This window comes from Cavia porcellus, unplaced genomic scaffold (genome assembly GCF_034190915.1).
Source record: "Cavia porcellus strain 051 isolate PalLab524CR breed Dunkin Hartley unplaced genomic scaffold, mCavPor4.1 scaffold_1, whole genome shotgun sequence".
NCBI lineage: Eukaryota > Metazoa > Chordata > Mammalia > Rodentia > Caviidae > Cavia > Cavia porcellus.
This window is the reverse complement of record NW_026947484.1, coordinates 189,499,063-189,517,367: the sequence shown is the minus strand read 5'-3', so window position 1 is coordinate 189,517,367 and position 18,305 is coordinate 189,499,063. Positions and strand designations below refer to the sequence as shown.

Genomic DNA, 18,305 nt, shown 5'->3' with positions numbered 1-18,305 from the left:
ACAGTATATATCTCTAGCTCATTCTTTTTTCTTTTTTTTCTTTTTTCTATATTTCTCCCCCAAAGTAGGAGGATTTTTTTTTTATTAAACTTAGACGCACATACACAGTATAGAGAAAGGGGTAGCTTACTTTTAATAGTAGTATGGTATTTCGCTGTTTTAATGTACCATGGTTGCTTAGTTTCCTGTTGGTAGACATTTAGGCCATTCTAATTTTTAGCTATTATAATATAGCCCTAGGGGCTGGGGATTTAGCTCAGCGGCATAAGCGCCGGCCTTGAAAGCAGGCAGTCGTGAGTTCAATCCCTGGTACCGATAAAAAAACGAAAAAGCCAAAAAAAAAAAAATAATAATAATAATAATAATATAGCCCTAGGTTAGTGAGTATTCTTTTATGTGCTTATATACTTATTTTTGTTTATATATGAAAATATATTTATGGAGGAATGTGAATTCTTACAAATGACATTGTAGGGTTGAAGGTCCCAAACTGCTTAAATTTTGATAAGATTTAGTCACATTGCCTTCCAAAGAGATTATACCAATTAGCCCCATTGCTAACAAAAGGCTGCAGATTGATATATAAATGATAATATATAATATGGTATAAAAAGGTGATACTTGCTGATGTGATAGGTAAAAATGTTATTGCTTTAATCTATATTTGATTAATTATTAAAACTAAGCATCTTCATCATTTTCTTTTCATGATGTTAAAAGCCTAAATATAGATTTTCATTTTTATATTTAGAAGACGCCAAAAGACCCATGTGCCCATGTTACAAGTATGGACTGCTGATAAACCACATCCACAAGAAGAGGTAAATTGATTTCAAATTGATACAAACAGCTCTTGAGTAGATTCTTGTCTGTGTAACTCATTCAGACCATTCATTTGTACATCTTCACTCCATTTCCATATAACCTGTCAGGAATTCAACTCTTTATTGCCATAGACATACAGAGTATTTAGTAAATAGAATGTAATTACAGCATTCCCTTGTTCTGTGAGATCCTAGTTATCACCTGCCTGACATTTTTTTAATATCCAACCTGAAAAATATAAGAGGTTAAAAACTCCCTACAGATTTATAAAGCAAAGGGTGGGCACAATGGTGTATTCCTGTAATCCTAGCTACTCAGTAAACTGACTCAGGAGAATGGCAAATTCAAGGCAGACCTGGCCAACATAATGGAACCCTGGTACAAAAAAACAGTACAAAAATCAGTACCATTCTTTTTTACTGTGTGTAATTGTAAGTTAGTTTAAATGTGTATTGTGTGTTTTAGAGAGTAACAATTTGTGGTTTTGTCTAGGCAAAATGTTATTTACATTAATTATTAAAAATTAATCTGTGTTTAGTATTTAGATTGCCTCTGGGCCCAGATCCAGAAACTGAAAAAGGACCGCTGGCAGGAGCGGCACATCCTCAGACCTTATCTTGCCTTTGATAGCATCCTCTGTGAAGCACTGCAGCATAATCTGCCCCCTTTTACACCGCCACCCCACACGGAAGATTCAGTGTACCCGATGCCGAGGGTTATCTTTAGAATGTTTGATTATACAGATGATCCTGAGGTATGATAAGTGACCAACTGAAAGTTCTATCTAAGCCTACCTTATCTTTAGAATGTTTGATTATACAGATGATCCTGAGGTATGTGACCAACTGAAAGTTCTACCTAAGCAGGTTGATGGCAGTGAAGTTTAACTTTTTACATTAGTAATCGATGTCACCTTGATATGCAAGAAATGATATATTTACATATATAAATAGATTAGGGGGATGGGCTAACATACATATCAAGAAGAGTATAAGAACCACATTGGATTCTGTTTTAATCCTGGGTTAGCAAAATACTGTCTGTAGGATCTTTTATTATTTACTTCTGTGTTAGATTCCTTAGAGACATAGTAGTATGTATCTCGTACTGTCTTCAGGAGAATTAAACTATTAACACAAAATATAGAGGACCACATATCTGCTGTCGGGTGGAGGCTTAATTTAGCTGTGAAGGTAGGCAAAGATAGTATGATAGTATGTTACCAGCTGCATCGAGAAACACAACTGATTTTGCTGTAGCTATGTGAGCATAACAATGATATTTTCTTAAGTGCAGAATTTGACAGTGTTGAACTTTTACCCCTACCTCATAATACAGCACCTGAAACATAATAGACTCTAATATTTTTAAATAAGTGAGCTGCTTTCTAGATCCCTGTGTGTACCTCTGGTTTATTTGCAGGGTCCTGTGATGCCAGGGAGTCACTCAGTGGAAAGGTTTGTGATAGAGGAAAACCTCCACTGCATCATTAAGTCACACTGGAAGGAAAGGAAGACCTGGTGAGTTGCTTTTCGTAGCGTTTGTGGAGGGGAAAAAGCGATTTGCTGAATTGGTAGAGCAAATGTGCATTAAGTGTGCAGCAGTCCTTCATTCTGTCCTGACCCCTGCTTTGCTAATACTTGATTTACTGTCAAGGCTCTTTGCCCTCAAGTAGCACTTTTTCGGGTGCTTTATGATAGTGTCTTTGATGTCAGTTTTTTTAGTGGATATTTGTCATATATTATGAAAGATTTTTCAGTGGCAAGTTATTTTGGGTTTGGATGTTTGGGAATAAAAAAACACTTTGGTTCTGTTAGACCTTGGAAATTTTGGGGTTACATATTAAAGTAGAAAGGAATACAGTATTTTGGTAGTTGATACCCCTTTTAAAACTTGTTGAATTAGTAGATCTGACTGTTGCTTCCTTAGTTTCATTTTCTTATAGTACACAAGATAATTTATGCCACAGTTAAGTAATCAAAATTTAGAACATTTCAGAAAAAGATTTCTGTGTATCTAAACACACTGCTGTTGAGACTGATGATTTGATTTCTCTCTTTGCTTATTAATTATACCTTCATAGTGCCGCACAGCTAGTGAGCTACCCAGGGAAGAACAAGATCCCCTTGAACTACCACATAGTTGAGGTACGCATTCCAGGCGGTGCATGTTTCTGAATTTCACAGTCTTTGTTACTTTAACATGTAATATACTCTTGGCTTATTTTTTTTTCTTGCTACCTGTCAGGCATTGAAAATTAACAGAGGAGTGAGGAAAATGCTGTCACTTTTGGTGCTCTGTTAGCCATGTTAGTAAAGAAAAAACAGGAGGTTGAGACCAGTAGCCAAATGGAATTTTGAGTTGCCTATAAATTACTTACATAGTGTGCCTTCATTCATGGATAGTTACCATGGATAATGTAAGTTACTCTAGCCCTGTCAGTACATTGTCCACTTAACAGGTGCCTAAGTGATTAAAATACTTTAAAATACTCTGTTACTTTGAGAGTAACATCTTTAACCCATGTCTGTCTGGCCTCTTATTACTGGCACATACTTTTCTAGTATATTGTTTCCTATAATACAAAGTAGAAATAAATACTTACATAGTCCTAGAAATCAAAAGAGCCAAGTAGTTTAAAACAGGAAGAATAGAAATGCTTTTGTCCCTGTAATGAGACAAGAGGATGATGCTTATAATATGGTACCTTGATAGTGTAGACCTTGAAGAAATTAGATCACAAAAAAATGTTTCCATTCAACAAGAGTCAAGCTGTTAACTGCATTATTTATGTTACAATATTCATGAGAGAGCATAGTGTAGTATATTATTTAAGGTACACATTTTATTCATGTAGCACTTTTTAAAATACTTTTTTTAAAAGTACTGTACCTGTCTTATTTTTATAAAACATAAGAGTATGTTTATACTATGAAAGTCCCTTATTGACCTGTCAGTTAAATTTTTATTTATTTATTTATTTGTCATTTTGAGATAGGGTTTCACTATGTAGTTTAGGCTGGTCTTGAACTCACTTTGTAACTCAGGCTGGCCTCGAACTCACAGGTATCCTTCTGCCTCCGCCCCCTGAGTACTGGGATTACAGGTATGTTTTACCATGCCTGGCTTGACATGTCAGTTGAAAAGCAAAAATGAATTATTAAATCTTCAAAGTGTACAGTTTCATCAGACTGAAGTACAAGAGTTTGAGAAGAGAGAGTAAAAGAATGCAGAGCAGGGCTTTAGAGTTCTAGATTGATGGTCTGCAAGTTGCTGAACAAGAGACACGACAGGTCTCAGACTCTCAGAATGCTGTCTCTCTTTCTCATTCTCAGAGACTAAAGGTTACTGTTAGTTTTAAGAATCAAACTCTTAGTGAGTTGTTGAGTTGCTCAGTAAACTGTGTTGCTGAATCAGTCTGATAGTTCAGAGTTGGAAATATTTTTGTTGGGAATATGGGTCCAAAAAGCATTAATCCTACGTGATTTTATTTGATTGAGTAGAGAGAAAAAACTCATTAGGTATTCAGTTACAGAAAGTACTGTAGTTGGTTTTTCATTACCAAAGCCCTGGAGTTACACATCAGGTTTATAATGTTAAGGTCTTTCTAGGAGTAGGCACACAGTAATAATACTTGAATTGAGTTCTGACTCTCAATTCTTTTGCAGGTGATCTTTGCAGAGCTGTTTCAGCTTCCAGCACCCCCTCACATTGATGTGATGTATACAACACTTCTCATTGAATTGTGCAAACTTCAGCCTGGCTCTCTACCCCAAGTTGTATCCTTTCTTTTCATTTTAAATTTATACTTCAGTCTAGATTTAAAAGATTATTAAATATGTGAGATACCTTAACATTTTTGTTATTTTATTTCCCTAAGCTTTAGGTTTAGGAAGAGTGGTTCTGATTTGATTTAGGGTGACAGTGAAGTATTATTATTTATAAGACAGACTGAAACACCCATTGAAAACTTAACACATAGCACCTCCCCAATAGGAAACAGAATATATTGCCATGTTTTAAAAGTGCCCCTTGTTATCATCCCAGCAAAATCCCTGTTTTCCTCCCCACACTGTTCTGACATGTGAAACTCATGCTCTTGCTTTTTAAAGTGAGTGAAATGAATATGAAAGGAATGTATATTCTGTCACTTTGAGGTTTAGGGCTCTCTGTAAATTCATTGGATCTGTTCCATTAGAATATTTTTAAAAATATTTAATTCATTGTCTTTAACTTATCTTGGTGAGAGAGGTCTGCAGTTTCTTTGTGTTATAAGGAGCTTGTCTTCCACTGTAACTATTTCTGGTCAGTTTTGCTTTGATTTGAGTTAATATTAGTGGCTATACTTCAAGTTAGGAATTGTTATGTCTTTGCTGAAGTGATTATCTTATATAGCACTTGCCGTAAAATGTCTATTTTGTCAAATATTAATAATGCTTTACCAACCTTCTTTTGATTAAAATAATTATTTTATCATTTACCCCTAGTTTTCTGCATCCTTCCATTTTTTGTTTGTTTTATAAACAATAGATAAGTGGACTTAAGGTCCAGTCACACAGTGTTTGCCTTTTAACTGCACCCTATGTTTGGCTGTTTTATATGTCCTTGATGTCATATCTTTTGTATTATGTGAAGACTTTTGATATTTGTTTCATTTTTTCCCCTCTACTAGTCTACAAGTATTTACCTCTATTGCTATATCAGTATATACCTATATATTTTTTAGCATGCATTCTCATCAATCTTAATTTTTGACCTTTATTTTTTACCTCCTTGTTAATTACTAGTATTACAATTCTAAATAAGTTTAATTTTTTTCTTATTTCTTGGAGTATAAAGAAAAAACGTTTTATGCTGTAGTATTCATCTTGATGTTTACTTATATCTTCCATTTTCAGAAATCTCAATTCTTTTTTGTATATCCTTAATTTTCCATCTATATTTCTTTTAGAGGTTCATTGTTCAAGGGGTCTCTGCATTTTTTAAAAAGGTTTTTATTTTGTTTTCATTCTTAAAAGATGATTTTTTTTAATAAAAGATGATTTTCAGAAGAAAAGATGAAATTAGTGTTCATTAAACCATTATAATAGTGCCAACAAACAAACTTTATTATGTCTTTGGAACAGAATATTATTCAGTAATAAAATAGTTTTTAGTGCAAGTGACAACATGAAGAAATTGAAAAATAATTTATGGAAAATGAGATACCAGACAAATAAGAATTCATAGACTATGTTATTTACATAAAATTTCAGAATGCAGAATAATAATAACAAGCCAACAGATATTTGGGGAGAGAGATAGAAAGGGAGAGAAAAGGGAATGGTTTACAAAGGAGTGTGAGAAAATTTTGGAGATGCTGAAAATATTGATGACTTAGATTTCTTCTCTGCATACATAACAGATTTATTGTACATCATTGATACTTTAAAGCTTTTAAAAACTCATTACATGAAAAAGCACGTAAAATTATTATTTGTTATAACAACCTACAGAAGATGTTTTGTATTGTTTTGTTTTGCTGTCACAGCTTAATTTTGAAGAAGGGTGGAGAACAGTTTTCCTTATCTTCAAATTCATAGCTTGCACAGGCAACTGAAATGTTATACATGCGTTTAGATACAATGAATACTACGTGTGTAGATAGGTAAGTTTACTGCTCATTTCTATATTGAATGTTTGCTGCTTTTGCTCATTGTACTTTAAGAACTTTTAAAACTTTTATTAGTACACGTGCAGTACCTGGTGACTACACTGATCATGATGAGTTGGTACATGCACTTAACACAGCTTAATTCTTTCTACATCCACCTCTCCTCCCAACTATCTTTTGGTTCCCTTCCCATTTGCAAAACATCTGTCTCATTTCCTGTCGTCTGTCTTTTAATTTGCTCTTTATTTTATGTTTTTGGTTTTTCATAAAAGAGAAAACGTGATATTGAAATATCTGATTAGTTACTCTTAACATAGTCTCAGTGTGTATCCATTTTCCTACATATGGCTCAATTTTAGCTTTCTTTATAGTAAAGTAGTACTTGAATGTAAATGCTACATTTTCTTTACCCATCCATTGATGGACATAAGAACTGCTTCCAGGATTTAGTTTTTAGGTGTTGTGCTGCTATAAAATAAAGAAATGCATGCATCATCAATATGATGTTTTTAAGTCTTTTGGGACGATAGCTAGAGGGATATAGCTGGGTGGCATGCAGTTTCTAGTGTTAGCATTTTGAGGACTCTCTGTACTGAGTTCCATAATGATTGTGCTATCTCACATTCCCACCAACATTTTCGAGCTTCTTTCCCCTTAAAGGGTTGGTTCCCCTGACCACCCCCCCCACACACACACACACAGCCTCTTGGCCTTTTGTCATTTGGTTTTTTTTTTTTTTTTTTTTTTGTATTAAAAAGACACAAAAAAGAAAATCAGAAAAGCAACACAGACAAACAACAAGAAACCAAATACAGTAACAGTATAGGTTTACAAGACAAGATGATAGGAATTTGACAATGGTTGTAATATTGTATATTGTTACCTTAAAGAGGGTTGCTTAAATTAACAGACACAGATGTGTAAAGTTGATCTAAACTTACAAGTATTAATTTTTCTTTTCCAATAACTAATACAATTAGTAGTATAGTCAGTTTAGCTGCTATATGTGTGTGTATACACATATGTATATAAATTTATGTCTTTTTCTGTTTCTTCTTTCCTCCTTTCCCTTATTCTAATTATTTGTCCTCTTTGAACAGTTTCTTACCATTACACGATATTCATTGTAGATTTTAGAACATACATGATTTATCATTTGATTTCTTGATAACCATTCTTTCTGCAGTAAGATGGAATTTCAGCGTTGTTTTAATTTGCATTTCTCAAATTGTGAGAGATGTTGAACAGTTTTTCATGGGCTTGTTGGCCACTTATATATCTTCTGAGAAGTTTTTGTTACCCAATTTTTGATGGGGTATTTTATTGCAAAGGTCTAATTTTTTTTTTTTAATTCATTGTATACAGGTTGTCTCTTCACTCTTTTGGTTGTTTACTTAGCTGTGCAGAAGCTTTTAAATTCAATATAATTCCATTAGTTGAGTCTTGATACTATTTCTTGGGCATTTGGGGTTCTTGTCAGAAAGTCCTTGTTTAGGGGCTGGGGATTTAGCTCAACGGCATAAGCACCTGCCTTGCAAGCAGGCAGTTGTGAGTTCGATCCCTGGTACCGATAAAAACGAAAAAGACAAAAAAAAGAAAAACAGAAAGTCTTTGTTTAACTAAATTTAAAAAAAAAAAAAAAAGAACCACATGTGGAGTAGATCACGAGACAGAGTCCACCAAGGTGCTATTTATAGGAAATATAATTAACATGAAAAGGAGTACCTGGACTGAAAATCAAATATGAGAAAACAATGCTCTGTGTGACAGAGAACCAGAAGTAATAGGGACAACTAGACCGTATTTGTGGATAGGTTGGAAAGATAGGCTTTAATAGGTAAAAGAATACAATTAGAGATCAAGTCCAGGAGAGAGACGGTTCAGAATCACTTAGGTAAATAGCAGGTTGCCACCCCCCAATTTAAAACCAAGGGTCTTGGTCAGACCCAAAAATGCACAATGTACCCTGGGGAAGTGAAAAGAGAGGGAGAGCCTTAAAAAAGATGGCAGAAGATATTGTTAATAGTGTATCAGGATTTAAAACCCATATTACTTGCATCACTCTGCTTAGGTAGATTTTATTCTTTTTTGGATAGATTTTATTCTGTCCCAGTTTGTCTACTTGCATTAGATTTGAGGGCACAGACAGCTATCCCAAAAACATCAGGATGTAGCACAGTAATCATCTTTAATTTCCTATTATCTTAATCTGGAGCCCTATATGACTTATACTATTTTATCATGACTGATCTTAGTTAAATCTGGTTTGTTTGATTGCTGTTTGGTATTGACAGATTTTATTCAAAACTGATATGATTGATAGTATCAAGTCTGAGAGTATAGGCAACTACACTGAAGATGACAAGACTCTACGATACACATTCTAGTTTGATAACTGCCTGCTTTTGAAATTTTATACTATATACAAAGTCGTGTTTATATTAATACTGTTATGTACTGATATATTCAGTTATACTATATCTGATGATATAGCCAAGTCTATTGAAGATAACAAGAGACAACACAGGAGCTATGGTAGAACTCCTTGTACAATGTCTTTTTCGTTTCATGTGTTTATAGGAATATGTTTTGTTTTGTCTTGCTTTGTTTTGTTTCTCCCTCTAATATAGAAAGGATAGAAATACATGTTAAGACTCATGCATGTGTAGAATCTATAAACAGTTTATGAGAATTGATCTTATGACACAAGATGAAATGAACAGATACTTTGAAGAAAAAGAGACACTAAAGTACCCAGTGCTGATCCTGGAGTGTCAATGTGTCACTCAGCAATAGTATTATTCTTTGTTCAGAGTGATATTAGACTGCTTGGGTTTGTTCAATCTCAACATAATTGAAAATATGGATAACTGCATGTATGTTTAAGTGTATAGGATTGATAACCCTATTTCTAAGTTTTTGTTGGATAGTTGAACAGAACTGGTTGCAGTCTCACTGTTTGAATCCCTACTTTATATGCTCCACTTTAGTATCTTGAATAACTATTTGTAAGAGAAAAATCTGTAATCATCAACTAGTGATTTCTTACTGTTTGTTTCTTTGAAAATATGTATTTTTTCTACCCATTTTCTGTTTTGTTTAGTCTTTCTTCAAATAAAATTAAAAAAAGAAGACACTACAGTACCCAGCTGATCCCGTAGTGTCATGATGTGAAATCCAACAGTACAATTATTCTTTGTTCAGAATGATTTTAGCCTGCTTTATTTTGTTTATTCTCAACACAAAGGAAGATACGGATAACTGCATGTATGTTGAAATGTATACGATTAACAACCATCTTACTAAGTTTTTGTTGGATACTTGAACAGAACTATTTGCAGTCTCGCTGTTTGAATTCCCACTTTATATGTTCCACTTTTGTATCTTGAACAACTATTTGTAAAAGGATAGTATGTAAACATTAACTAGTGATTCTTAACTGTTTATTTTTTCTCTGACCGTATATATTATTTCTACCCATTTTCTGTTTTGTTTCTTTACATAAAATTTTTTTTAAAAAGCAAAAAAAAAGTCCTTGTTTATGACTGTGTATTCAAGAATTTTACCTATTTTATCTTCAAGCAGGTTGTGTTTCTTTTTTGATATTTAGATTTTTGATCCATTTTGATTTTAGTTTAGTACATGCTGAGAGATGTGGGTTTTTGCATTTTCTCAATGCCATTTATTAAGCTATCTTGCTCCAGTGTATGTTTTTTGTCCTGTTGTCAGGGTCACAAAGTTGAATTACCTGGAGTTGTTTGTATATCCTCTGTTGTTTCACTGATCACATGTCCGTTTTTGTGCTATTACCATGTTTTTATCATGGTAGCTTTGTGATGCAACTCAAAATCTGGGATTGTGATTCCACCGGCTTTGCTCTTGTTGCCCAGGATTTCATTTTGCTACTTCAGATCTCTTCTGGTTTCATATAAATTTTTGTTTTGTATAGCTCTGTGAGGAACGCTGTTGGTATTTAATTGGGAGCTTGTTAAATCTGTGTATTAGTTTTGAAAGTATGGCTGTTTTGACAATATTGTTTCTGCCTGTCCAGGAATAGGGGATATTTTTACATTTCTTGAAGATCTTTTTTCAGAGTACTGTAGTTTTTTCATTATAGAAGTCTTTCACTTCCTTTGTTAGGTTAACTCCTAAGTATTATATTTTTCTTGAATCTATTGTAAGTGGTAGGGTTTTTCTAATTTCTTTCTTAGTAGGTTCATTGTAGATGGACAGGAATGCTGCATTATTGCTTTTTCTGTTCTGGTGCATTGCTGAATTAATTTTTGGGTCTTCTGCAAAGACTGATAATTTTACTTCTTTTCCTATATATTCCTTTTATTTCTTTCTCCTGCCTGATTGCTCTGGTTAACAATTCAAGTACTAATGTTTTGTTTTGGTTTTTTTAATTTTATTTAAGGAGAAAAAGAAAAAAAAAACAAAAAGGTTACAAGTTATACAGAATTTCAAAAAAATAAACAGTAAAAAATCCTATTGTCATCTTAGAAATAGTTGTTCAAGTTACAAAATTAAAGCATATAAAGTGAACATTCAAACAGTGAGACTGCAAACAGTTCTGTTCAATGATCCAGCAAAAACTCAGTAGTATGGTTCTTATATGCTTAAATAAACATGCAGTTATATCCTTTAGAGCACTTTTCTTTTCCTCTCTTTTTTACAATGACAATCACACATTTTGGGTTTTATTATTCCCACAGTTATTACTTCTTTTTGAAGAGAATAAAACCAAATGTGACAATAAAACAGAGTCAGTCAAATCAAAAGGATGGACATAGTACATAATGTAAAAACAGAATACAAGGTGATCAACAATGGTTACCATAATGCCTCTTGCTATCTTAAAAGGAATTGCCTATATCATCAATTACAATAAAATTGAACAAAACAGTAACGAACAAAGCCAATAAAACCAAAACATTGGAGACATTACAGGACTTCAAAAGGAGATAATAGTCGAACCAGAATGGGTATCATAGTGAATCTTATTGTCTTCACAGTTGTTGCCTATGCTGTCAAACTTGGTACTATTAAGCAAAACAGAATAGAGTAAAATCAGTCAAAACAAGATGGTGAGAGCAATACAGGGTTTCAAATCAAGTTAATAGGAAATCAAAGTGGGTTACTATAATATATCCTGCTATTTTTTATTTATTTTTTTCTCTTAATTAAAAAGATAAATAATAAAAAAGGCAATTGAGATAAAAGAAGACATAACAACAAAACAATGCAGGTCAAAACATAACCATTTAAGCAAAATAGTGTTTCACCACAAGATGTCCTGACATAAAAGTAGTTACCATAGTGTCTCTTTCCTTGAAATCTTTTGAGTATAACTTCATATACTGTAACATCAAACATATCAAGACAATGTAAAACCATTCAAGAGAATTACAGTATTACAGGGTATTTAGAATCAACTAACAGAAAATGAACGATGGTTTCTGTGTTATCTCCTTGTCTATAAAAATTTTTGTTTATATTATCACATATAATAACATACAACATGTTAAGACCAATGGAGACAGAAGAACAAAAACTTGATGGGACTTCAAAACAAGATGATAGTAAATCAGCACTAGCTATTATGATGTCTTGTTTTCTCCAGAATAGCTGTTCATACCGTCCAACCTTCTCTGCCTCATTTCTGTTGAGCTCTTTTTCTGTCATTAGTTGTCAGTTTGTCTTCTTCATTTTGCTTTCTGCTCCATTCATTGTGGCCTCTCTGCCACTGTTTCTGGAATCTTAGTATTTTTCTCTTTTAGAAATGTCCTGCAGTATTCTCTGTAGAGTGGAATTGGTGGTTGCAAATTCCTCTAGTTCTTCTTTATCCTGGAAGCACCTTGTTTCTCCATTAATTTCTAGGAACAGTTGTGCAGGATATATCAATCTTGGCTGGAGGTTATTGTCTTTCAAAGCTTGAATTATTTCACCCCACGCTCTTCGTGATTTGATGGTTTGTACTGAGAAGTCTGCTGTAATTCTGCTGGGTGTTCCCTTGTAAGTGATTTGTTTCTTGTCTCTGACACCTTTTAATATTCTGTTCGTATATTGGATTTCTGGAATTTTGATTATTATATGCCTGGGTGTAGTTCTGTTTGGGTTGTAGGTGACTGGGGTCCTGTATGCCTCATACATCTGAGTATCTTTACCTTTTCCCATATTAGGGAAGTTCTCCTTGATTATTTCTGTGAATAGCCTTTGCAATTCATTTGTTTGTATCCCTGCTTCTTCTTTTACATTCTTAATTCTTAAGTTATAGATCCTCTTATCATCTTCTAGCCTTTGTATTGTTACTGCTTGTTTCCTTGTTATTTTTAAGAAGTTTTTCCCTTCATGCTCCCACATTACAAATCTGTCCTCCAGTTCAGGTAATCTATCCTTAGTTTCTTTTAAGCTGTTATGCCAGCTTGCAATAGAGTTTTTAGTTTCCTGGTAATCTCTTTGAACCTGCTTCATGTATTCTACGTTTTCTCTATTTTCTGCATCAAACAATTCTCCCCTTTTTTTCTGTTCTTCCATTCCACCATCTGTTTTTTCTTGGGAGGCACTTAGCATTTCTTTAACTATTCTACTTATATCTTGCTTTACTTAGTTAAATACTTCACTTTTGAAGTCGTCTATGAGGTCCCGGAAATAACGCTTTATGTCTATTGGTGCCGTGCCTGATATTGTATGTTTTCTGTCCTCATTCTCCTTTGCATTTACCTTTCCTGGATCAGTGTTCTCAGGATTGGGGACTGAGGACCCTTTCTTGTTGCTCCCTTTTCCCATACTTTTTGTTCCTTCCATACAAGCGTATATAGGAGGCCCAGTTTCTTTCTTTGTCAGTTACAGTTTGTTTGAATCGCACCAGCTAGGTGTTCCCACCCACTGCAGTGTACTAAGGGAGACACAGACCTAGGCAGCCTATGCTGGGCCTGCCCCTCCAGGTCAACCTACTGAAGGCTTCACTGCTAGGGTGCACTGCCAGGCGCTGGGACCTGGTTTGGGCTAGCCTACTGGGTCTTAGTTGTGGCGTCACCCAGGTCAAGTGCTCCCCACCAATCCTGCTTGAGAGGGGAATATGTGACTGAAGTCACTGTAGCGTCCTGTTCCGGCTAGTCTGCCTGGTCTCAGAATGTCCTCTGTTAGAGCCTCCTAGTCTATGGACGGGTCCCCATTCCTCTCACCGCAGGTCGATGCAGGGCTCCCTGCCAGCTCTGCTCTCAATTCAGTTTGCCGATTCTTGCTCTCAGAGCTTTCGCATCTCTATCCCTGCTGTGCCGATTCAGATGTAGCAGCAGCAGCATCAGGAAATTCAAGTCGTGGTTTCCAGAGGCATGGGTTCCAGCTTCAGCACTGAGACTTTAGCTGTTCCAGTAGTAGCACTAGGATTTCATTTCCAGTTCGTTTCTCTCAGTTTAGTTCGTTCCTGTGTCGGCAGGATATATCTCCCCCTGCTTAGGACTCCCCACACCGTACCATTCCTGGAATCTAAGCTGGCTATCTCAGAGAGCCTCCGTAGCTGCTGTTATCTATCTGCCATGTTCTCTCAGAAGTCTCAAGTACTAATGTTTAAGTACTAAAGTAGACTGGTGATAGTAGACATTCTTGTCTTATTCCTGATTTTGGATGGAAAGCGTTCAGTTTTCAACATTAATATAATGTTGGCCACTGTTTTGTCATAAATGGATTTTATCAAATTGAGATAATGGCCTGTTCTACCTGTTTACGTAAGGGTTTTTATCGTTAATGGATGTTAGATTTTGTCACGGCTTTTTGTCTGTCTGTTGAGATGGTCATCTGATTTTTGTTCTTCACATATATTGATTGCCGTATGTTGAACTGTCTTTGCATCCCTATAATGAAGCCTACTTGGGCATAATATGTGATTTTTTTTTTCTTTTTTGTCAATTAGCATTGTTTATATAAAAACAGTTTTATGCCTTCCAGTGAGTTTAAAGTCTTGGACTACTACAGAAGATCAGTCAGTTGTGATCTTTTTAATGGTTTGTTACATTCTGTTTTCCAGTGTTTTGCTAAGGATCTTTACATCAGTGTTCATTAAAGAGGCTATAGTCCTTGTGTGATTTTGGAACCAAGGAAACAAGGAACTTGAGGAACAAGTTTGGTTGTCTTCCTTTCCTTTCAGTTTCATTAAAGAGTTTGAGGAGTATTGGTGTTAGATCTTTCTGAAGTTTTTTAGAAATCAACAATAAATCCATCCAGTACTGGGCTTTTCTTATTTATGGTTTCAATTTCATTGTCTGTCACCAGATTGTTAAAGGTTTTTAGATCTCAGTTCAGTTTTGCTAATTCATTTATATCTAGGAATCTCTCCATTTCTTTTGGGTTTTCCGAATTTCTTAGAGTACAAGTTTTCAAAGTAATTACTAATAATCTTCTGGGTTTCAGCAATGTCTATAGTGCTTTCATCTTCTAATTGCATTGATATAGGTTATTTCTTTTTTGTTCTTGTTGTTTGGTAAGACTAGCACAGGGGGCCTGGGATTTAGCTCAATGGTTTAAGCACCTGCCTGGCAAGTGTGAGGACATGAGTTTGACCCCTTGGTACCACACTGTGGGAGTGGGGATTAGCACAGGGATTCTCCTTTTTTTTTTTTCCTGAGAACTAGCTCTTTGATTCATTGACTCTAAATTAGTTTAGACACAATTTCATTCATTTCTGCATTAATCTTTAGAATTTCTTTCCTTATACGAGCTTTGAATTCGAATTGTTCTTTCCTTAGTTATTTGAGCTTGCTCTGTTTTTCTGATGTGAGCATTCACAGCTATAGATCTCCCTCTTAGGAATGCTTTTGCTCCCCCATAGGTTCTGGTGTGTTATAGTGAAAGTAATTTCGTCTTTTTTTTTTTTTTTCATGACCTATTGATTATCTAAGAGTGTATTGTTGAGTCCACGTTTTTACATAATTTCTGTAATTTCTTTCACAGGTAATTTATAGTTTCATTGCACTGTGATAATATGCACATGATAATTTTGACTCTTTTATATTATTTAAATATCCTTTATGGGCTGTGTTTTGGGCCATGCCTTTTGGGCCATGCTTTATGGTGGGTCTGTTTTGGAGAAAGTTTCATGTGTTCCTGACTGGGTGGTACACTATAAATCTCATTTGTTCAAAGATGCAGTTTGACTGAAATTTTGACATTGTTTTGTTTTTTGGTCTAGTTGGTTTGTTTGCAGTAATGAGGTCCCCATTGTAGTTGTGTTGATGTTCTTCTGATCTTTTTATGTTCAGTATTGTTTGTTTTATGAAGTTGGATGTGCTGGCGTTTGGTGCACATATGTTTGTAATTGTTATTTTTTTCCTAGTGAATATTCCTTTCGCCATTATGTGGTGACCTTCACCACTTCTGATGAGTTTTGGCTTGCAGTGTACATTGTCTGAAAATAGGGTAGCTGCCACTCTTGTTTCCAGGGTCTTGGTGCACAGAGTATTGTTTTGTGTTCTTTGACACAGTCTATTAACTTTTTAAATTAAATGTCTCTTGTGAATAGCATACCATTGGGCTTTATTTTTTTTATCTAGTCTGTCAATCTGTGTCTTTTAATTGAGGAGTTGAGACCATTTACATGGGGTTATTACTGAAAGGGATTGACTTATTCCTATGATTGCATTATTACCCTGTTGCTATCACACCCCTTATCCCTGCTGAATTGTTCAGCTTACTTGGTGTAGTCATTCTATTAGGCTTTTTTGCATTGTTGGCTTCATTGTCTCTTTCTAGATTTCCTTAAGAAGTTTTTTGGAGTTCTGGTTTAGTGGTCCTGAATTTCTTGGTCTTCATCACTGAAAGACTTTATTTTTATATCAATTTTGACAGATAGTTTTCCAGTATATATGGATTGGGCATTGTTTGCTTTCAGTGCTTGCAACACTGTAAGCACTCCTTGCCTTTAAGGCTTGTGCGGAGAAGTCTGGTATAGTTCTGATGATTTTTCCCTTTATAAATGTTGTGTTTTCTCTGACACCTTTTAAGAATCTTCTGTTGTCTTGGATGATGTGCCATGGAGTTATTTTCTGATTGTGACTGTTTGGGTTCTCTGTATACCTTCCTTTTCTCTGTGTTTAATTTTTTCCCTGTATTTGGAAAATTTTCTACTGCTACTCCTATAAATAGGTTCGTTACACCATTTGTGCTACCTTCTGATTTTTCACTAGTTCCAGTTAAGTTTAGATTAGTTTTCACACCATGTAGCACCTGTTGGATCCATTTTTTTTTTTTTTTTTTTTTTTTTGTCTTTTTCCTTTTTTATCGGTACCAGGGATCGAACTCACGACTGCCTGCTTACAAGGCAGGTGCTTATGCCGCTGAGCTAAATCCCCAGCCCCTGGATCCATTTTCTTGTGCATCAGCCCTGTATTCAAGTTTTGATACTCTTTCCTCAACGTTGGACACTTCTGTTGCCCATACTTTCAATAGAATGTTTTTTCTCCTGGATGTCTGTTTAGTACCTTTTCATGAGCTCTTGAGTCTTTGGCAAACTGGTTATTCATGTTTTATTTTGCTCATTTACCTTTTTGTTGTCTCTTACATAAGCTCCCTGTTCAATTTTATTAAGTTCATCATCTATTTAAGTATATTGTCTTTGAGCTTACCAAGAATCTTATTGATCTGGTTTTATCTCCCTGTGTTCCTTACAATTCAGCTGTTTGGCTTTTGATGTCCTCCCCATGATGCCTTGGTTTTGTCTTTTCGAAACAAGGTTTCACTGTGCAGTTAGGCTGGCCTTGAATTTGCAGCAGTCCTCCTCCCTCAGCCTCCTGAGTGCCTTGATGACAGGTGTACCTTGGGAGTTGGGAGGTATTGGAGGCATTTTGTCACCTTATTTTCCCTCGTTTCTATTGGTGGTTTTGTTTTTGTTGGTGCTGAGGGTTGCAGGTTGATTATAGTGGAAAGACTTTGTTGCTAGCATAGATAGATCTCTTTATTTTGTGTCTGCTTTCTGGCGATGCATTCTAGGCTTACTTGTCAGTAGGCCTTTTTCTCTGTCCCGAGATCTGATCACCTCCATTAATTCAAGGAGGAGAGGGAACAGAGTCATTGGCCTAGCACACAGTTCTCCAGAAATGAACTATATAGTATTGTTGATGATACCAGGTAAACCAGATATTGGCATGCAGTAAAAACCAGTTAAGGGCAAAGATTCTGCCCCCCAGCAATAGTAATAATGTTAACAACCAGAGGCAGATTGGATATTGACATACCATAAGAACCTATAAAAGCGGGGGCTGGGGATTTAGCTCAGCGGCATAAGCGCCTGCCTTGCAAGCAGGCAGTCCTGAGTTCAATCCCTGGTACCGATAAAAACGAAAAAGACCAAAAAAAAAAAAGAACCTATAAAAGCTATCTTTGTACCACTCTTAGCAATAGAAAAGATATCTGTGGTTACAGAAACAAAGACAAACCAAATACTGACACATAGGAGACAACTACTAACTGCCCCAATTAGATCACCTTTAACAATAGAATTCAAAAATAATAGCACAATCAACTAAATATCTAAAAATTAATAAAACTTAATAGCAATACTAGTAAAGATGGAAAGGGTAGAGAAGAGAAAATGAAAGAAAGTTTGAAAAGTACATAGAAGTCAGATCATAAAGAAGAGGAAAAAAAAGACGTAAAGAATCCTAAAAGGAGTAAAAAAATGTTAATACAATTAGGTAAAAGTCAACAGCCAGGGATTTAGCTTAGTGGCATAAGCGCCTGCCTGGCAAGTGTGAGGTCATGAGTTCAATTCCTGGTTCCAAAAAAAAGTAAAAAGTCAAAAGAAAACAGAAAACAAGAAACTAGAAAGAAA

The 18,305-nt window shown here is 35.1% G+C and overlaps 1 protein-coding gene across 4 annotated transcripts in view; it reads left to right on the top strand.

Moving 5' to 3' along the window:
* The window catches only part of Ncbp1 (nuclear cap binding protein subunit 1), a 56,899-nt gene that overhangs the window by 21,958 nt on the left and 16,636 nt on the right, over positions 1-18,305 (top strand). For 2 of the 4 annotated variants that reach the window (XM_063225022.1, XM_063225025.1), the window contains 6 exons: positions 752-821; positions 1,364-1,579; positions 2,248-2,345; positions 2,909-2,972; positions 4,494-4,604; positions 6,408-6,472. In XM_063225022.1, the coding sequence (XP_063081092.1) occupies positions 752-821; positions 1,364-1,579; positions 2,248-2,345; positions 2,909-2,972; positions 4,494-4,604; positions 6,408-6,472 (624 nt within the window). Of the gene's footprint in view, positions 1-751; positions 822-1,363; positions 1,580-1,603; positions 1,659-2,247; positions 2,346-2,908; positions 2,973-4,493; positions 4,605-6,407; positions 6,473-18,305 lie in introns of those variants that run through there. The other 2 variants (XM_023565527.2, XM_023565526.2) reach the window with 2 other exon arrangements.